Source organism: Lathyrus oleraceus, chromosome 4, assembly GCF_024323335.1.
Source record: "Lathyrus oleraceus cultivar Zhongwan6 chromosome 4, CAAS_Psat_ZW6_1.0, whole genome shotgun sequence".
Taxonomy (NCBI): domain Eukaryota; kingdom Viridiplantae; phylum Streptophyta; class Magnoliopsida; order Fabales; family Fabaceae; genus Lathyrus; species Lathyrus oleraceus.
The window spans coordinates 484,547,353-484,568,886 of record NC_066582.1 but is presented as its reverse complement, the minus strand read 5'-3'; the positions used below and the strand labels follow the sequence as shown (position 1 = coordinate 484,568,886).

At 33.9% G+C, this 21,534-nt stretch overlaps 2 protein-coding genes and 1 non-coding gene across 4 annotated transcripts; 1 reads left to right on the top strand and 2 right to left on the bottom strand.

Annotated features, from left to right (window-relative positions):
* Nucleotides 1-10,953: 10,953 nt before the first annotated feature.
* On the top strand, nt 10,954-16,016 carry LOC127076431 (anoctamin-like protein At1g73020). 2 transcript variants are annotated; one of them, XM_051018086.1, is made up of 17 exons: nt 10,954-11,171; nt 11,306-11,517; nt 11,944-12,013; nt 12,119-12,234; nt 12,378-12,504; nt 12,592-12,692; nt 12,775-12,866; nt 12,961-13,065; nt 13,180-13,449; nt 13,566-13,698; nt 13,867-13,980; nt 14,071-14,138; nt 14,245-14,375; nt 14,573-14,655; nt 15,033-15,140; nt 15,253-15,411; nt 15,669-16,016. In XM_051018086.1, exons 2-17 carry the CDS (start codon nt 11,344-11,346, stop codon nt 15,798-15,800), a joined length of 1,983 nt encoding a protein of 660 aa, XP_050874043.1. In that variant the 5' UTR covers nt 10,954-11,171; nt 11,306-11,343; the 3' UTR covers nt 15,801-16,016. The 2 variants fall into 2 exon arrangements, with proteins under 2 accessions (XP_050874043.1, XP_050874044.1); XM_051018087.1 differs by lacking the exon at nt 10,954-11,171 and having other exon boundaries at nt 11,367-11,517; nt 11,916-12,013.
* Nucleotides 16,017-17,123: 1,107 nt separating this feature from the next.
* Nucleotides 17,124-18,739, bottom strand: LOC127076430 (60S ribosomal protein L28-2). The gene is made up of 3 exons (XM_051018085.1): nt 18,405-18,739; nt 18,156-18,319; nt 17,124-17,455 (listed from the first exon to the last, which is right to left on the bottom strand). Exons 1-3 carry the CDS (start codon nt 18,550-18,552, stop codon nt 17,336-17,338), a joined length of 432 nt encoding a protein of 143 aa, XP_050874042.1. The 5' UTR covers nt 18,553-18,739; the 3' UTR covers nt 17,124-17,335.
* LOC127077593 (small nucleolar RNA R24) lies at nt 17,743-17,832 on the bottom strand. The gene has a single exon (XR_007787386.1). It is a non-coding gene; the product is annotated as a small nucleolar RNA R24 (small nucleolar RNA).
* Nucleotides 18,740-21,534: the final 2,795 nt, after the last annotated feature.

Here is a 21,534-nt window from a genome sequence, read left to right as displayed (position 1 = left end):
GTTGGCGTTACCGTTGACGATGTTGACTAGAAAGGGGCAAGCATTTGTTTGGGACTCAAAATGTGAAGAAGGGTTCCAAGAGTTAAAGAGAAGGTTAACTAGTGCTCCTATTCTGATATTACCGAGTTCATCGGAACCATTTGAAGTTTACTGTGATGCTTCATTGTTGGGTTTGGGTGGCGTGTTGATGCAGAATAAGCAGGTTATAGCTTATGCTTCAAGACAGCTGAGGGTTCATGAGAGGAACTATCCGACGCACGATTTAGAGTTGGCGGCTGTAGTGTTTGTTCTGAAGTTGTGGAGGCATTATTTGTACGGGTCAAGATTTGAGGTTTTCAGTGACCATAAAAGTTTAAAGTATTTGTTTGATCAGAAAGAGCTGAATATGAGACAGAGGAGATGGTTGGAGTTTCTGAAGGATTATGACTTTGGTTTGAATTACCATCCGGGTAAAGCAAACGTAGTGGCTGATGCATTGAGTCGGAAATCATTACATATGTCTATGTTAATGGTTAAGGAATTGGATTTAATTGAGCAGTTTAGAGACTTGAGTTTGGTGTGTGAGAGTACTCACAACAGTGTTAAATTGGGAATGTTGAAGTTAACAAGTGGTATTCTGGAGGAGATCAGAGAGGGTCAGAAATCTGATATGCTTTTGGTTGATAAGTTGACTCTAGTGAATCAAGGTCAAGGTGGCGAATTCAGAATTGATGAGAATGGTATTTTGAAATTTGGTAGTCGGGTGTGTGTTCCGGATGTTACTGAACTTAAGAAGAGTATTCTTGAAGAAGGACATCGTAGTGGGTTGAGTATTCATCCTGGAGCTACGAAGATGTATCATGATTTAACGAAGTTATTTTGGTGGCCGGGAATGAAAAGAGATATCGCGAGTTTCGTTTATTCTTGTTTGACTTGTCAGAAGTCAAAGATTGAGCATCAGAAGCCGTCTGGGCTAATGCAACCGTTGGCGATTCCAGAGTGGAAATGGGATAGTATCAGTATGGATTTTGTTTCTGGGTTACCGAGGACAAGTAAGAATTTTGAAGCCATTTGGGTGATTGTTGATAGATTGACGAAATCGGCTCATTTTATTCCGATCAGAATGGATTATCCGTTAGAGAAATTGGCTGAGTTGTATATTGAGAAGATTGTAAGTCTGCATGGTATTCCGTCGAGTATTGTTTCGGACAGAGATCCTAGGTTTACATCGAAGTTCTGGGAAGGTTTGCAGAAGGCTTTGGGAACTAAGCTGAGATTGAGTTCTGCATATCATCCGCAGACTGATGGTCAGACTGAGAGGACGATTCAGTCATTGGAGGATCTTTTGAGAGCTTGTGTTTTGGAGAAGGGAGGTACTTGGGATTGTTATTTACCTTTGATTGAGTTTACCTACAACAATAGTTTTCATTCGAGCATTGGTATGGCGCCGTTTGAAGCTTTGTATGGTAGGAGATGTCGGACACCGTTATGTTGGTATGAGTCCGGTGAGAGTGCTGTGGTTGGACCGGAGATTGTTCAACAAACTACAGAAAGGATTAAGATGATTCAGGAGAAGATGAGAATTGCTCAGAGTCGTCAGAAGAGTTATCATGATAAGAGGAGGAAATCACTTGAGTTTCAAGAGGGAGATCACGTGTTTCTTCGTGTTACTCCGATAACTGGTGTTGGTCGAGCCTTGAAGTCGAAGAAGTTGACACCGCGATTTATTGGTCCTTATCAGATTTTGGAGAGGATAGGAGAAGTAGCCTATCGTATCGCTTTACCGCCGTCACTTGCGAATTTGCATGAAGTTTTTCATGTGTCTCAGTTGAGGAGGTACGTTCATGATCCGTCGCATGTTGTCCAAGTAGATGATGTACAGGTGAGAGATAACCTGACTGTTGAAACATCACCTATGAGGATTGAGGATCGAGAGTTGAAGCAGTTGCGGGGTAAAGAGATTGCCTTGGTGAAGGTAGCTTGGGGAGGACCAGCAGGTGGCAATGTGACTTGGGAACTGGAGAGTCAGATGAAGGAGTCTTATCCAGAGTTATTTGTTTGAGGTATGTTTTCGAGGACGAAAACTCTTTTAGTGGGGGAGAGTTGTAACACCCCAAATAAAGAAAAAGAATTATTTAATTAAGTTGATAATATATTTATTAATTTAATTAAATAAAATTGAATTATTGGATTATTATTATTATTAATAATAATTATTGGAAAAATATATAAGTTGGAATAAGGAAAGGGTTTCATTTTTGGAAAAGGTTTCACGTGAGAAACAGAGAAGCTGCAGAGAAGAGGAAGAAGGGCAAAGAGCCGAAAAGCACGGTTGAGGAACGGAGAAGCTAAAGCTTAGAGATTTGCCGGATTATATCAGGTAAGGGGGGTTTATCGTCGTTTAACGGGTATTATCGATTAACATGTAATGGGTAGTGATAAGCTGTTAATTTGACCGAATTGAGATTATGGATGCTGAAATATTATGATGAATAAGTTGAATTTAAGCTGAAATTAGATCGGTAGCTGTGTGAGTTGTGAGATTCTGAACGTATCGCTTTTTACGGATTTGGAATCGGAGGTCCGGAAGTCCTCCAACGGCGGAAAGTGCGGAAGCTCTGCATTCTGCCTTGTGTTAGCGCAGGAACTGCTGTTTCGCCTGCGTTAACCGGTTAACCCAGGGTGTTAACCGGTTAACACTGTTATAGATTGAGAAAATGTTGAGTTTTGCCTGCGTTAACCGGTTAACCTATAGCGTTAACGGTTAACACTGTTGCGTTTTGCCAGAAATGGTATTTTGTCCTGCGTTAACCGGTTAACCTATAACGTTAACCGGTTAACACTGTTGCAGTGTGGAAAAATAGTTGATTTTTATGTTGTAAATGCAATTGGTAGTTGGCCTATTGCAGTTAATTGTGATGAATAAAATTGTTGAGTTTATGTTGTGAAATGCCGATGCAAATATGTTGAAAAGTTGATTATAGGTTGTTTTGTTGAAAATATTAAGTTGTAGGCTGATGAGCCAAAGTTGATTTTAAGTTGCTTTGTTGAAAATTACTGAGTTGTAGGCTGATGAGCCAAAGTTGATTATAAGTTGTTTTGTTGAAAGAAAAGCTGTTATGTTGCTGTTGTTCTTATGTTGTTGAGTTCAAGTCGTACATGCCATAGACATTCATATGCATTAAGTCGGGGCTTTTGCTCACACCACGTTGGCCTGGATTGACAAAAATTATGGGGCTTTTGCTCACACCACGTTGGCCTGGATTGGCAAAATTTTAAGTTGAAAGTTGAAGGCTTATGCCTTGATGCCCACTAAACTGGCAATGATTTTAAGTTGGGAGTTTTACTCCAAATGGTACCACATGCATACAGAGTCGAGTCTCATTGAGTTGCATTTTATGTTGTTATTGAGTTGTATTTACGTTGTATTTGCGTATGATAATTGAGTTGAATGTGCCGTTACCGCATGCATGATATGATTTGGGTGATTAACGTGTAGAATTACTTAACATAACATGATGATTTATAATATTTGTTATATCGATTGAGAAACTCACCCTTACAATATTTTTCAGGTAACGAGCAGTGAGTTGAGTAGGAGCTAGTGCTTGAAGTCTAGTGTGGTTAGAGGGTCATGCTCTGATAGATGTAACATCGGGACGGGATGTTTGAATTGTCGAATAAATGTTAATTTGATGAATTACAGATGTTGAAATATTTTATCCGCTGCGTATTGTTAAAGAAGTTTTTACGTCGAATAAAATTGAGTATGACTGCTTTTATGTTGAATTATGTGAAGAAGTTGTTATGTGACACCCTTGAGTGACAATATTTACTCTGATATGTATGATTTAATTGTTGTTGTTTTAATTAAATATTTGGGGTATTTAGAAGGGTGTTACACCTAACATCCCCACATCATCCATAGTGTTTCTCTCCTACTAGAGCTCCTGGATATGGACGATGTTATCCTTCAAAATTTGTTTCTGGAGACATAGGTTGTCCATAGCAGTGCGCAATTCTCCTATTGCGATTTCCTCGCCTTCAACTCCTTTGTTGGTCATAGTTTTTGTCTTTTTATTCACCATGATGGTCAGAGGGGTTAAACATGAAGACACTAATCTGACATGGTGGTGTTATGGTGGCCCATGTCAGTTTTATCGGATCCCATGGTGGACGCCAATTGTACTTGCTAAAGATACAATACATGACAACCCCTAGTGATTAAGGATTGTCAAATATTCTATGGTATGTTATGGGGTTGAGAGATAGCTCACGTAGGGGTTGAGAAGTTGTGTATATGTGGTTTTTTATGAGGATGAGATTGTTCTCTTTAACTTAAGTGTTGAGGTATTTATAACGGTATTGGGTCTGGATCTAAGCCTCTTGAAAACAACAATCAACTCAGAGAGAAGGTAGGAAGGGACAATTATGTCCCTACTATTCAGGAGAGTATGGTTAACTTCTCTATGACTCCTTCCACATCGTAGCGGACTATCGACACGTCACTCCCCATCCTCTTTTAGGTGGGTCATTTCGAAGACATACGATATAACTAATTAATAAAGAGACGCACATCTAATAAATAGGTCGTCGGTCTTGTAAATTGGAGATCAACATGGCTCTGAGGCGAAATGATGCTCCAATCGCCTCCATCGCCGCCTCTCAAGACCCTCTACAAATATATCACTACAGTTCTATATAAAAAAAATCTTGCAATTTGATGGAGAGTTTGAGATCAAAGGTGTTAGAGTTGGACGAATTGATAATCTATAATTGAGATGAACTATTCATATTTTGAGAATCATGTGAATAATAAGTGAAATTTGACATTGATGGTTCATTGAAGCTTTGAGAGTGATAAGGTTTCTTTAAAGTTGAAAATTCTACTAGGAATCAAAGATATTTTAAAGAGCACAAGAGTATTTAGACTAATGATAACCTATTAGGGAATATACATCGTGAAATTTTCCAATCAAAATCTTGAATGCATATTAGTTACAATACTCAATTTAGAGTTATAATACATTGATAAAGTTGTTATGGATTTTAACAAAATTCTATTAAAGTAACTAACTTGTTTCTCTAATCTAACAAATTTATTTAGATGACTTGCAAACTTATTTCTAAAAGACTTAAACCGTACAAAGTGTTTTTTACACTAATAGACAACCACATCTTAATCACTTTATACATATTAACCAACACGATGCACAAATGCTGTGATAGAGTTCAAATTAGAATTCTTCTTATACGTGAAGGTACATGGTAATTTCATTGTAAGTCTTTAGTAATCTAAAATTTGATTTTATCTATCAAGTAATGAAGATATTTTAAAATGTGACATTAAAAAATGGAGATATTTTGGTAATGATTATGATGTTTATGTTACAAATTCTATGTCAAATAATGGTGAAGAATTATAAGTGAATCAAATCATGTATCATATTATTTCGAGTTGGTGATATCACAATAACTGGAAAAAAATACTCCACCGTCCCACTAGGGGAAGTCATATGCTTGATGAACCATTCAAAAATAAAATGAGTGTCAAGATAGGGGAAGACATATGCTTGAGAATCAATATCCATGAGAATGCTAAGAATTTGCATATTTAAATTCTATCAAGGTCTATGTTTGAAACTAAAAAATTCATGATATAAAAATATCAAATATATTTATATCATGAAAACTGTATATCTATTTAACAAATTTTTTATTACAAAAGAAAAAGTGGGTTGAGTTTTAAAATATCAAAATTCATTAAGAAGTTTGTTTGTTTTATACGATCTTAAGAAATGTATCCCAGTTAATTTAACTTTACAAAATCGCTTTGTAGGTTAAGAATTGTCTTCACTTATAAATATTTAGAATATATAAATAAACAGTGAGTAATCTAACAGCGGAATCCTAATATCAGATGATTCATCCAATTTTAAATGAGATTCTTAATATTATATTAAAAAAAATGTGATTAGACTTAATTCAACTCTACAAAATTTATTTATTGTAAGGTGAGAATTGTCTTTATTTATAAAATATATTTAAATCATATATTATTTAAGTGAAACTCTTAATATATAAAAATTCATAAATATATTCATAATAATAATAATAATTATATTCAATCAAAGTAGTTTAATATAAATCATTTCAAGCTGAAAATCCGAACCGTAAATGATCTATATTAATAAAAAAAAATCATGAATACAAATTTAATATTTAAAATGATATGATTTAAATGCTGTATTAGTTTCTTTGTTTTTTATTTTTTTATTTTTTTATTTTCATTTTAAAAATCAATCATTTGATCCATCGATTTTAATATTTATAAAATTTTAGTTTTAATTCAAATTTGAGTGCCATTTTTTATATGTGACTGTTCAATGATTATGTGGCATGATTTAAATGGCATAAATAAAAAAATAATTATTTTTATTATATAAGAACAAAAATAAAAATAAAATTATAATTTAACCTAAAACAAAGTTGAGGGAAATTGATAAAGACAAGAATCATAGACAAGTCAAAAACTAATAATAAATATTTTCACATGATGTTTGTTCAATAACACAAGAACAATTACGCATGTGCAACAACATTTATTGAGGGCATGAAGTTGCAATAACATGAACATCACCATCAAAATGTTTGTGGCAAAAGCTTATATAAAGTTTAATCAGAACTAGAATTGTTGAATCGGATCTTGAATCCCTACTGAAATCCTATCAACATTGTGTTTACTAAGTTTGTTTTTAAAAGAAAAATGGATTTCTGTTGGGTATTTGTTTCTTGTGTGTATTTCTTTCTTGTGTGTTTTATGGGTTGTAAACACGTGGGTGTTGGTCATGGATTCAGCTGAAAGGAAAAATTTATTGTGATAAGTCAAAGGAATAAGGGATATGTGGATGAGGGAGTTAGCTAAGTTCTCCAAATTTCTATTTTATTTCATCCAATCAGGAAGTTTTTTCTTTGAATTATCATTCATTATTCGTCCTAAAGAGTGATCTCTTACTCGTATTTTGATAGTTTTAGAAAAGAGGAAATGTAGTTTTAGAAAAGAGGAAATGTGGAATACATGCACACACGAACGTCTAAGTTAGTGATCGTCGGAGATGAGAGGTATAAAATTATGAATTTTTTTTGTCACTCATGTGTCTTTTGTTGTATATTTTATAGGGATTCTCATAGGGTTTCTTATGATATTGTTTAATTTCCATGCAAAATGTCCATATTGCCATACTGTGAGATATAATTTGTTATATCATCTAATTGTCCTTTTTTTTTTTCTTTTGCTTGGGTGGGCACATACCTACTAACTAAGTCCTAGAACTTTCTTCTGGATGAGAGCTATTTGTCCCTTAATTTCTCTTCTCTAACGTCAATGTGGCCATAATTATCATCACCTTTGGTTTTTTTTTGACTTTGTGGACCATTTTCCATCAGGTAATTTGTTAGGATTGGGACAAGGTATGAACATATTCCATTTCTAAATGCTTCTAGCTTTATGAATGAGGAGAATCAAAACATTAATGCGTATAGCTTTCATAATCCACAACATTTTTCCACCGTCTTAAAAACAATAACATTTCTCTCCGACTCTAGAAATGGTGATATATATATATATATATATATATATATAATATATATATAATATATATAATATATATATATATATATATATAATATATATATATATAGATAATCAAATAATATAATAGGATTTCTAAGGTTTTCTATTTTAAATTGGGAAATTATAATATGTAGATCAGAGTTTAGAATTAGTGTCGGTGAGAATGAGGATGACGTTAGTAGAAAGAAAATTGATGAAGGAAGGTATAAGAACTCATGGCACCATAAAAATTAAACATATGTGCACACCTATACCTCATCCACCTATACCTCATCCAAATAACTATGATAGGTACAATAATCTTGATTTGACCTCATAGAGGTCCACTCGGGGACATGTGGTAGTCTCATTGGCGGATGAGCACTAGCTCACAAATTGCTTAGGGTGGGTTATTATTGACCCATTCTGATGAAGTATAGTGCAAATTCGTCATAAAAATGACAAATGCCAGAAGCATGCCAATTTACATCATACGCCAATTTACACCATACGCCAATTGAGATCCTTCATCATTGGCCAATGGGACGTGGACATCTTGGGCATTTTCCGATGGCGCTGGAGTTCTTGATAGTTGGAGAAGCTTATTTCATGAAATGGATAGAAGCTGAAGTCGTCTCCAAGATTACAAATGAAATGCTTCACTAATTTTATTGGTAGTGGACCATGTGCATGTTTGGTTTGCTAGGAATTATCATTTATAAAAATAGTGCTCAATTTTCCATCTCCGTTATGGTTGATTTTTATCGCGACCTAGGAGTATAGGCGAAGTTTATTTCCCTTGTCCACACATAGACGAACGGGCATGCTAAGTCAGCGAACAAAGTAATATTGGGCGAGATAAAGAAAAAACTAGATGAAGTCAAAAGGCTATAGGTTGGACATATCTACCAAAGAGAATCCATATAAAATTATGTACAGTGCCAACATACTACATGTTGAAATCAACATGCTCACATAAAGGCATTTTTAATTCAGCAAAGAATAAAATGAGGATGACTTAGATATGTAGCCAACTTGATTGACGAGACCTACGATGTCGTCCATGTCAAGGAATTTATTGCCAAACAAAGGGCGACCATAAGGTACAACATAAAATAGTCTCAAAAGAAATGCAAGAGGGAAACCTTGTACTCGAACAGGTTGTTATGTCAACCCAAATAGGAAAACTACAACCTAACTAGGAAGATCTATATCACGTATGTCAGAAGTTTTCCCATGGAGCCTACAAAGTCGAGGAGATAAATGGAACGCAAAAGGCATTTAGTCTGTCAATGTATGGACTTTCTTAAAAACTACTTTATTTATCGTGATCACCTAAAGTAGGTTCATTGCTAAGTTTATATGAATGATGGAAATCCACTAGAAGATCTTTGTTGTCCTGAAAGGTAATATTAATGATGAACTTCCATTATAAGATATTTTTCACCCTTATAGGCAATATTAATGTTGGACTTCCACTGGAAGATCATTGACACCCTTAGAAGCAATATTAATGATGGACTTCCATTGGAAGATCATTTCCTCCCTCAAAGACAATATTAACTTTGGCTTCTATTGAAAGATCCTTGCCACCCTCGGGGAAATATTAATATTGGACTTCTACTGGAAGAATTTTGTTGCCCTTAGAGGCAATATTAATACTTGACTTTCATTATAAGATCATTGTCGCCCTCATAGACAATATTAATGATGGACTTCCACTAAAAGATCCTTGTCACCCAAAGAAAAATACAAATAGTAGGCTAACACAAATTCTCATGCTTCACCTTACTCACAATTAACCATTTCGTTGGATCACAATGTATACCATGGATTGGGTCATCTAATAAGCAGCGAAGCAAGAGAATCAAATTAAAGTATTGCATGAAGGACTCGGCTTAAAAGTCTCGTATGAGGGACTCAACTTAAGAAGTCTCGCCTGAAGACTCAACTTAGAGTTTTGCATAGGAACTAAAACTAAATCATTTCGCCCTTTACAAGACGTCATACTTGAGGAATTGCATATTGGGATAATTATGTTTTTACCCCAAAGAAGGTAAACCAAAAAAGGGGGTAAGGCAAGTCAATTAGGATCAAGCGTATGGCTAACACATCTCGTCCAAAGATGAGTTTGTGATCACACATGAACCATAACAAACACCCATTGGTTGCAACATTCTCCCTTTAATCATATCATTTGCCCTCTACCGGGCTTGGGTTAAATCCATATGTTGTTCACTCGCGAAGCGTGGGAGATTGACGTGTCTTTGGGCACTAAGGGCATGAAATCTCAGTCAAAAGGAAGAGTCATGTTCTCTTGAAGAATATGGAAAAATAACAATCTCATGCTTCTAAGAGGTGCATAATAACTACCCAATGTGTCAAGAAATCCAAGCTCAATAAACCTCTATAAATATTTCTACCACAAAATTAAGAGGGACATTTAATTCACTCAAAAACTACATAGATATAGAGTTTTTCACCATCACTATATGAACTTACTCTAGACCAATAGCAATCCTAAAACCATCAGACAACCCTATATAGATAGGGATTGTCACTCATAATACTTTTAGCAAGTATAGGTCTATTAATTTAGGATTTAACTCTTAGACAACCTTGAACTTGATTGTTGATGAGCGTGCATATTAAAATAAAATGGTTAACATAAAAACAGGAGGAGTCTTTAATTTTTTAGGTAGTGATTTCTCTATAATTAGTTAATTAGTAAGAGAAATCATAATCATTGATCTCACAAAATAATTTATATATATTTATCTAATATTAAATTTGCACCATTTAATTTCAACCGTATAACCTATATCACACAGAGTATGTGAATGTATGATTTCCTGACGACAAAGAACAGAGAATTATGTCTGAATTTTTCATGCATAATTTTTATGAACCAGATCATATAAGAAACCCATCTATAGAACAAATTAGAGGGCATTAGAAAGTGCCTCAAATTCATGACTTCAAGCAAATGAATAAATAAACATTGCTAGCTTATAAAAACAAAACATCAAATCATATCTAGAGCAAAAATATTGACCGTCATATCTTTTAAACTTATTCAAATCCTATCTTTTAAAATCCATCGAACGAAGTGCCATGTTTTGACATAACCTTTGACCAAAACCTAACTGTGCTTCTTGTTTTTTTTTATGCCTCAAAATATTCTCTTCATTTGAAAGAAATAAAATTACACCAAAAATTAATATTCCTTTAATATAGTTGTAGATTACACTATATAACAATTAGATCCTAATAAAAAATATGTTAGCAATTCCACCACCACAAAAAAATATTTGTAAAAAATAAAAAAGTATATATATAAAAATAAAAAGAAAACACCAAAAGTACAATACATGCACGTGTACAACACCGTATGTTACTACCAAATGCCGTTTCTCTGGACACAATCCTCAAAGTCCTCGAACTTAGATCCTCGTTGTGTTCTTCCATGTTTTTAATTTATGTTTATAATAATCTCTAATTTCGCCATTTTCTTTGAAATTATCGTCATTTTGATTTCACTCATATACAAGCCAATTTTCTCTTTGCCCCTTCCCTAGAGGTTGCTTTTTTCAGCTTTATTTAATTTCTCTCTGAAAGTTTTCATTTTTATGGCATTTCTATAACCTTTTGCCCAAAAAAAACAGATCTTTCTTCTGCCCATTTGATAACAACAATCCGTTTGACTGTTTCCAGACATTTTTCTTGTGCATTGAGTTACTGGGGTTGCAAAAATGAATGAACTTGAAAATGAAGAAGCTGTTTTTGAAATTGGGGTGGTGATTCCAAGGAGGATCATACAGGAAAAAGATGAATCCTCTGATTGTGTTTATGTTCTTGTTGAGGAATTCAAGAAGGTGGGGTTTGTAGTTGAGAGAATTGTTGGCATTGCAGATGAGTTCATTAAGGTTAGGTTTTTCAATTCCTTTCTATTTTGAATGTTTTTTTGTCTTCTTGTGAATATGTTAAGTATTCAAATTCAAATGTTTCTTAAATGTTTTCATGCCTTAGAGAACTTTCATTCCATATTGGGGGGTGTTTCTGTCTTATAAGTGTTTATGTCTAAACTATCTCCAAAATAAAAGATAAAATAAAGTTAGCTTATTTTCATAAGCTATTCTGGAAAGCTTATTGACATGTGTCCTCAGATATTTCCATAAGTTCTCTCTAGCAGCCTTATAACAACTTATATTGGTTGATAAGCTCAAATAAGTCAATTCAAACAGATAAGCTCAAATAAGCCAATCCATCTGATTGCTTACTTACTCCGTTTTGTGTGTCTAATTTAAGCTTTTTTGTGGAGTAGCTAAAAATTGGCAGTGATATTTGTTTAGTTGGCTGCACCTTTGGAGACATTAGGGAGAACTGCAGCTGAACTACAAATCAAGAAAAGGACTCATATAGGTATATATGCAAATTCTCATGAAGAGGCATGTGCTCTATCTAATGCAATTTTACGTTTAAGTTCGCAATGTTAAATGTGCTACTGTGTCTCGTGCTCAATGCTAGGTATGGATTTACAATTTGAGGTGGAGGAAGTTGAAGCTTTTGTAAAACAACCTGATGGTTCTGTTTTCAGTTGGTGTGAGCGTTTTCATTGCTACTGTCACTTGATATATGGAATAGTAAGTTCTTTTCATAGATATTCGTACTCTCCATGTGTCAAAATCGTCAAAATCCATCGCTGAATGAAAGCCTCGAATTAACACTCCTATAATCCTATTGCCGTGTTTTAACATTTTGGTTCTCTTGTATTTTGAATTTGCAGGTAAATAATGGTAATTCAGCAATAAAACTTAAATTCGATGGGAAAGAAATCTGTTGGGAAACTGGGGAGAATCTGATACAAAAGTTGGAATCGGAGAACATTGTTAAGCAAGTCTTCCCTTTGCATGGTGTTTTTTCTACTCGCATGTACCGTCAAATTTTCTCCAAATTTAGTATCACTTGAATCCGAAACTAATGTTTCTTTTTATTGATAGATGAAAAGACGAGAAAGAAACTTCTCAGGACTTGGGCTCTTCAATGGTGGGACTTAACGAGTCAGCCGATTGATGAAGTTTATTCATATTATGGAGCAAAGGTAAATGCGATTCTGAGCTATACCACAATATATGAAAACATATCCATTCTCCTTATTCTTTGAATGAATGAATAATCTGCAGATTGCAATATATTTTGCTTTTCTTGGAATGTACACGCGGTGGCTGTTCTTCCTCGCTGCATTTGGTCTTACATTGCAATTAACTGATCTTAGGTGAGCCAATCTGTCTCGTAGTGTCTGTTTACGCCACCACAACTTCTGTATTTTTGCATCTAGCAAGTGATTTGTATGTTTTATTGCATTTCAGGTCAACGAAATTAGTAGCTCTTCCTGTTTTCTTCGTCGTAGTGATACTTTGGGCCGTAATGTTTTGTCAATTCTGGAAACGTAAAAATTCAGCACTTTTAGCCAGGTAACTGTTGTTTTAGCATATAAAAATGTTTGAAAATAAGTGTTGTTTTGCTTTTTCAACGTGACAAATTCTTCTCGAGATGCTTTTCGTCTCATATTGTGGCGTTCCTTGCAGATGGCCTCTTAGCTCTGCAGTTGGTGCTGAACCGGGATACAAGATTCCAGGAAGGAGGGACAGTTCCCTACAGCCGCCAATGGAACTCCTTAAAATATTTGAGACTGATAGAGTAAAAGGGAAGCAAGTATTTCAGAGACATGAGTGGTTAGGGCGTTTTATGCGATTCAGAAATGACGCTTTCATTATCTTCAGCATAATATGTCTCCAGTTACCTTTTGAGTTAGCATACGCACATCTTTATGAAGTTATTGGTTCGGATGCAATGAAGTGAGAATCCGAATCAACCCTTGTTGTGATTATACTCTAGAGTTAATTGAATATTCTCATGTTTGATTGAGTCGACTGTTTCATTATTATGACTTATTTTAATTGTTTGGGTTCAGGTTTGGGCTCACCGCTGTTTACCTTTTCGCCATTCAGTATATCACTAAAATTGGAGGGCGGGTATCTGTCAGACTTATCAAAAATGAAAACAACGAAAACACAGAAAAACGCGCTGATAGCTTGGTCTACAAGGTAATAACGGAGAACTAGTAGGTCCTGTGGTGCTTTTATTTCTTTCTCTAACACTGAACATGAAACTTATAGAAGCTAAGATTTCTAGATTCTGGTAAACATGAGTTTCCACAGTGAAAATCGAAGTTTCCAAACATAGGCTTAGGCAGTTACGTTTTTCTTCTGCAGGTGTTTGGTCTATATTTTATGCAGACATACATTGGAATTTTTTATCACGCCTTATTGCACCGTAACTTTTCAACTCTTCGCAAAGTTCTGATTCAGCGACTCCTTCTGTCTGAGGTTGTAGAGAAAAAGTTCTCTTGTTATTTTTGTCTCATTCTTCTCCTATTTTCCCCTTACTTTTCTCATTTCCTCCATCTTTAATCTCAGGTGTTGGAAAACTTAGTGGAAAATTCATTGCCTTATCTCAAATACAGCTATAAAAAGTACAGTGTTCGGTAAGTCTTATTTATCCCCGAGCTAGACGCAGACTATATACATGATATTCTTGTAATACCATATTACCATCATAAAACAGTTAATTTGTCATTTTCGTTTGTCAAGACACAAGAAGAATAGAGAGAAAGGAGAATCGGCAGATAGAATTCAGTTTAGCTCTAGAGTGGAGAAAGAATACCTCAAGCCTTCTTACTCTGCCAGCATCGGCGAGGAGCTTGAAGATGGGTTATTTGATGGTACTGCCAAGTCTATTATACTCTCGAATTGGATTGAATGCTTAATTCTTTAACATATGGAATATTTCGTGTTGGTGAACATGTGTTTGCCGATAGAACTAAAAAGGCTAAATTTCTGTCTAATCATGTTCAGGAAACATTACAAGACTGATTTTTTTCATTGAAGAAGTAACTGAAAATTTCTAACCTGGTTGCAGATTTCTTAGAGTTGGCATTGCAGTTTGGAATGATTTTGATGTTCGCTTGCGCATTCCCACCTGCATTTGCTTTTGCTGCCGTGGTATAAATGCTTTTCTCTTTCTTGCTTACTTTTTTAGGCTTGTCTTATGAGTTATGACATACGTACTTGTGTAAATATTTAGAAGAAATATGAAAATAGTTTATAACATTTTCAAGCCGTTTTCAACTTATTTTCCTAATGTCCTGATCAAGGATTTTAGAAACAGTTTACACAGATTTTATAAAAAGTTTCCTATTCAATTGTAGAAATAGCTTATGCATAATCACTTATGATAATTAACGCTTAATTAATTTGTTCACTCAGACAACCAACCCCTCGCCTGCCTTAATGTAGCTATAAATCCTCTTTAATTCATTTTAAGCTTTTGTGAAATTCTATGTTGTTGACAACTCATAACTCAGTCCCTCCCTTTTCAGAACAACATAATGGAAATCAGAACAGATGCACTGAAGCTGCTAGCAATTTTGAGACGGCCTGTTCCTCGTGCTGCTGGGACTGTAGGAGCCTGGCTTAACATTTTTCAGGTATTTATTTTGTGGGACTTTGGAAGGTTCCGTCGATTATTAGTTTAGATGATCCACTGTATACTTAATCCCCATGTCACTGATCATTTGAGGATATCCTTCACTTGTGCAGTTTCTCATATTGATGTCAATTTGCACCAACTGTGCTCTTTTAGTATGGCTATATGATGAGGAAGGAAAATGGAAAGTAGAACCTGGACTTGCAGCCATATTAATCATGGAACATGTTCTTTTGTTGATTAAGTTCGGTTTCTCTCGCTTGGTTCCCGCGGTAATTATTTCTTCTCTCTCTCTCGTATAGATCCGCATTAATGATTCATTTCCATGTCAGAGAAGTTTTGTGAGAGACGACACTAACACGTGGAGTCGGAAAACAGGCTAGCCCAACCGGCCAGCCCCAAATGTCCCGATAAAGCATATGGTCTTGTTTAGAACTTTTTAGCTCGGCTTGGCCCGAAGCAGACCAGATAGTCCGTTTTCCAGCTCTGCTAACAGACTAACAGACTAAGGCACTGTTTTCTTTTGTAGGAGCCTGCTTGGGTAAGAGCAAACCGTGCGAAAAACACTACACAGGCACAGGATTTGTGTTCTAAGAAGCTTTTAAGAACAATCTCTGGAGGAGAAAGGAGCTCTGGAGAGATGAAGGTGAAGAGGCTGTAGTTACAGTGAAGCTTTTTCAGTTTTTTGAGTCTCACTTTTTTGACACTCCAGCAAGAGAGAAAGAAAGCTAAAGCTGGATTTTTATTTTTGTTTTCTCTATTTTCTATACCAGAAATGTATATCAAAAATAGTTTTCTTTTTTGCAGTAACTGTAAATATAATTACTTCACGTTTTTCAAAATATAGAAAAAACATAATACAACTCATTCTGCAGAATTTATATACATTTCACATAAACTATATAGTTTATCTTTGAATTTAAATTTGTGACTTGCCATGAGATCTTCCAAAGCTGCCACTAACTTGTCGAGCATAAGCAACAACAGCCTTAGCCCATCTTTTGATTTCACCTTTCAGCTTATTTGAATCCATCTCTTTCAGCTTCTTTTCTGGTTCCATAGACACAGCTTCAACAGATGAAAAACAACCATCGAAACGTCTTCGTTTTGTAGTTTTCTGGCTCTTTAGATTGGAAACTGTGTTGCCATTACTAAAAGATAGAGATTTCTTCACAGACATATATAGCTGATGTTTTGTTTGATATTATAATTAGTTGCTAAAAGTTGTTTGTGAAATTTAATGTTGTACAATGTATGAAATTATGATGTTTTTGTACTGGTTTTAAAGGGTGTCGAATTGGAATTGGACAAGTAAGATAGTTGGAGAATGCGTGTTATAATTTGCTTTCATTGACTTTAGACTTTGTCGATACTTCTAGGATTTGAGGGACGGATTAATTCCTTAACAAGTTTGATTTAATTAATAATTGACCATACTAGTACGAGTATTAATTATACTCCCTCCAAATTAAATATAAACAAAATTTAATTAAACTACACAAAAATATGTGATATTTAGATACACAATAAACTGTATACATGTATAAAATATAATTAGGATATATATTTTCTTTTTTGTCTAAAAATCTTTAAAATTCTATAAGGACTATGCTAATATAGTGTTTAACAAATTTATATTCTAATTGTCAAAAAATTATTTTAAATTTAGAAAAATTAGATAAACAATTTTAAAGAAAAACATTCTCTTAGTGTTTGCTTCTCAACATCTTCATGTATTCTTCTCTATATGTGTAATTGTGTAGGTGCCAAGTTAACTTAACTATGAAGAATAATTAGGAAAATAATTGGTTTTTATGATTAATACTATCATTCAACAATTAATTTGATTAAAATGTCAAATGTTCAAAATTGTGGCTTTCTGGTGCCAGCTATATTTTCAAAGAAAGGTTTATAATTGAGCTGTTGGTGCAAACAAGATACAAGAATTAGAAAAGTAAAATCATATGTTTTGAATCATGCTTCATTACTAAAGAGCACTAAAAACTTCTTCATTTTTTCAGTGACCTAGATCAAGACCTAGATCAACCAAGGTTTCATATTTATAGTAAATAACGAATTGGATTTCAAAACTCAAGAAAATCTAGCACGGAGTCTCATACATCGAGAACAAACAAAAATGAAGTCAAAAACAAGGGATCTTCAAATGCGACAAAACTGTTGGTGATTTGCTTTCACTTATGCGTGCCTATTCCTCTTCTTGAGGCCAGACTTGGCAACTTTGAGGCTTCTATGAACAGCACTCAACCTTGCAAGAGCTGCCTTCTTCAAATCAGGCCTATAGTAATTGTCTCCCACCTGTTGCACATCACAATGTTCAGTTATAAATTACAAAAGCCGCTCCATCACCATGACCAGGCATTAGAACATACTGACAAGCATTAAGTTAGAAAATCAACAGAATTAATAAAGTACCAAGAAAACAATTTTCTACAATGACATAGTTAAGTAAAAGGGAAAGAACAAAACAAAATTCAGATCAATGTGGAATATTGTTTGGGATTAGAGGATGGCGATTAACTGATATCAGACAGAGAAGCAGACTTTCATTTCATCTAACAAAATTTGTTCAGAAATAGAATTTTCAAGCTCAGAAGCCAAGCGTAACATGGATATTTCACAGAAGAAACCCACATAGGGATTCTACTTATATGTTAGAGCCTCATCACTGCTGAATTAAGCGGGAAACAGAATCAAAATTTTATACTATCTTAACCAATGAACCCCCGAACACCCCTAACATGACATTGGCACGGCAACAATAATACTTTGAAAATTTTAATAAATTAAACCTAATCACAAGTGTCGGTATCAGTGCTACATAGATCTTAACAAGGCAGCTTACAGCAATCTAACAAACAAAATTAGAGCCACTTCAAACAAGAATGATCAAAGTTATTAATTCAGTAAGATATCAAACACGTAATAGCATCAATTGTTCATGTATCAGAACAAAAATCTTCATAATACACCATTAACATGCCCTAAAAAAATTAACCTGATTTTGAACAGCCTTTGCCATTCTGCGGAACTCCTTCTTCATGACTGATTTCTGAGACAAAACAGAAGGCGTATTCTGTTTCCTTGGCTTTGTTGTAGCTAACAACACAGATTGATCTTTACCAGCAGCCTGGATGGCAACGGTTTTCTTGTTTGCCAATCCTATAAAAAGGTTATTTTTTCAAATTCCCATTATTGAAATCACAATAAAGTATCAATTTCACTTCTGAAAACAGAAATTGCATACCGGAGTACTTGAAAGAGTTGAGGTTGTAGAGATTGTTGCTCTCTCTGCTGAATTGAACACTCTGATTGCCATTTCCGAACTCTTTGACCAAAAACGAGTTGTTCTTCTTCACGATCTCCCATACGAGTGGCCCTGGTACTGTCGACATTTTCTCCTCTCGCCGGCGAGAACAACGAACTAGGGTTTCGTTTGGTTTGGGTTTATATACAGATGCAATTGCAGTTGCAATTTGGGAACCCTGGTTTATTGGTTTGATTGGACCGGATTCGGGAAGTTTGACCCGGGTAAAGATTCTTGGTCCGGTTTGAATATGACACAACTGGACCAAATGTTTATTGGTAATGCATTAGGTTAGTTAAAGAGGAAATTTTAAATTTTTAATGTATCCCATAAGCTTCTAAACCACCACGCGAAAATTCAAAAATGTATCATATTTTTGGAGATGTAACTCTGGACGCAACCATTACACACTCAACGTAGGTCATTTTGAGTAGCGTCCTATAAGTTGCATTATTTTTATTTCGGAGATGCATCTCCGGAACATTCCATAAAATATATTTATAGTTGATTGGTTCAGTAAAAATTTCGGAAATACATAGTCGGAAGTTTGGACGGGATTTTGAAATATTTTGTCACATTTGCATGTCAGATACTTCCGGAGATGCATCTCTTGAATAATTTGATAATATCATCAATTGCCTGATCACACAGTCATTGTTATCATTGTTGTTTTTCAACTCAGACCCTCATAAAAACCAATGTGTACCGTCCCATCTCAAAATCCAAATGATTGTATTATGTGTATTGGGTGACTCTCATAATCAAATCATTTTGTTCAAGTTTACTTGAAACTGGGATGCCTTATACCACTTACATCACTGGAGTTGACGACTCATTCAACAACAAAAGTCGAGACTTTGCCGAATCATTTTATAGAAAGGATGCAAGAGATCGAGAAATTGAGCAACATTGAAAGAGAATCAAATGCATAAAAATCCAAGGGGGTATCATCCGTAGATTTAGCCGACGACCTATGTTTCTTTTTAATTTCTTGTATAGTCGGACAAATAAGTGTATGTAATTAAGTCTCAATATAAATGAAATGTAATATATTCAACAATTGTTCATATTATGTCTTAATTCATTTTTTATATTCCCCATAACAACAATTGTTATTTTGTAAAAAGAATCAGGTTCTATTTTAAAACTGGTTCAGGAGAAGTTATGGAGATATATCTCTAGAATCAGCATGTCAGTTATGGAGCGGTTCATATTGTTCTATGACTTCTATAAATTAAGGTGCTCTTATGTTATATTTCACACAAACTTAAAATGTCTTAAATGTCACAAATAAACATCAACTAATATGTCACAAATGTCTCCTTCTCCGGCTCTACACTCGAGCGCACGTTTAAGCTCACCGATTTTGCTTTCCTCGAAGATGTCAAAGATGAAATTCATTATCTTCTACCTTACGGAGTCAACCGAAAGATTGTGAAGCTCGAGTACCCGTTCACCGTCGATTGGCAACAGAGGAAAGATTGAGTTCACAAATTTGAGTTCAAGATGCAAGCGGATGTAAGGGTCATGTGGAATACGTATTTCCGTTTCGAAACAAAAACTCCGTTCAAGTTGGAAGCGACGATTTCAAGATATGTCGAATATATTCTGAAGATGTTGAAGCGTCCACCTGAATATTGAAATGAAATGTTGCATTTTATGTTAAACTCATCTATGTAATCCTAATTTTATTTTATAAATCTTAATTTCAATTTGGAAAATTACATGTCTTTGGATCTGGTACTAATGTGTCTGTCTTACAAAAATGTAACTACGGAAAACTTCCAGAGATGCATCTCCAAAATAAATTAAACCAAATAATACAGCGTCTCAGAATCGTATGTCTTGAGTGTGACGGAAAATATTTTTGAATTTTTGCATGTTGCCGAAAAAAACATATAAAATACATTAAAAATCATCTAATTAAATAAGTAAAATAGTCTTGCGCTTCCCATGTTTATTTTGCTACTTCCCTCAATATCTTACTTTTCTGAATTTTATGTCATAAATTTACTATTATATTCTATACAAAAATGTTATTACGTTATTGTAGTAAAAAAATTATTATTTGAGCTGAATTATTATAATTTTAGAAAAGTATTCTTTATTTAACTATATTTAGAAGTTGATATAAGAAAATTTTGAATGTTTGAAATAAACATTTCAGATAAACATGTTATAAAATATATTGCTTCAAAATTAAAGTATTGAGTATGGATAAGTGGCACCATGAATAAGATAAAATTATGTCAAAAGATTTAAAATATGAATGAGAATTTGTTTAAGTTGATTTATTTGAACTTATATAATGCAAGATTTTTTTAGAAAAATTATATAAGCAGCATATATGATATTTTTCATAACATTTTTTTTATGTTATTTTCATAAGTTTTCTAAGCTAGTTTATGAAAATAAGTTGTAGAATATAAAAATATAATTTAATTCAATTTTATCTTTTGTTACATAAATAATAGTTATATAAGTTATGTATATTTATCATAATAATTTAGTAAGAAATCTCGTGTGAATACGTTTGGATTCATATTACACGTATCTCTTCCTCATTTGTTAAGTTTGAATTTATATATTCAGTTAATTAACATTCATATAATTATAATATATAATTATTTATCAAATTTGAATTCATGTGTTCAGAATGTTAACAGTTCTATATATCACAAATATAAACTAATAATTCACTCAATGTTAACATTTTATCAAAATAAAAAATATTTAACAACAAAGTTAACATAACTACTACTTTTAATAAACGTAGTTATTATAAACTAAACATCTTGAAAATTTATCTCTCAAATAAATCATAAAATTTTGAACTTCATTATTGCAGCAATCAGTCAATAACAACACACCACATTCTACAACTATTTCAGGAGAAATATCAAATTATATATTGCTTATTCAAATTTGCAAAACACTAAATAAAATTTGTGGCATGCATATATATATTAAGTAAGAATGAATATTTAAGTTGGATCACAAAAGATAGGAAATTTTATCTCATATCCCATCGATTATACTCATACCCCTACAATAGATTTTTTTAACCAAA

What these genes read in the sequence shown, in the direction of transcription:
- LOC127076431 (XM_051018086.1), top strand. Translation starts at nt 11,344, where the DNA reads ATGAATGAACTTGAAAATGAAGAAGCTGTTTTTGAAATTGGGGTGGTG. An exon ending in AATTCAGCACTTTTAGCCAG is followed by an intron (nt 13,066 to 13,179) that starts GTAACTGTTGTT and finishes CGTTCCTTGCAG; the next exon opens with ATGGCCTCTTAGCTCTGCAG. An exon ending in TATAAAAAGTACAGTGTTCG is followed by an intron (nt 14,139 to 14,244) that starts GTAAGTCTTATT and finishes TCGTTTGTCAAG; the next exon opens with ACACAAGAAGAATAGAGAGA.
- LOC127076430 (XM_051018085.1), bottom strand. Translation starts at nt 18,552, where the DNA reads ATGTCGACAGTACCAGGGCCACTCGTATGGGAGATCGTGAAGAAGAAC. An exon ending in CAACTCTTTCAAGTACTCCG is followed by an intron (nt 18,320 to 18,404) that starts GTATGCAATTTC and finishes ACCTTTTTATAG; the next exon opens with GATTGGCAAACAAGAAAACC. An exon ending in CAAAGGCTGTTCAAAATCAG is followed by an intron (nt 17,456 to 18,155) that starts GTTAATTTTTTT and finishes GATGTGCAACAG; the next exon opens with GTGGGAGACAATTACTATAG.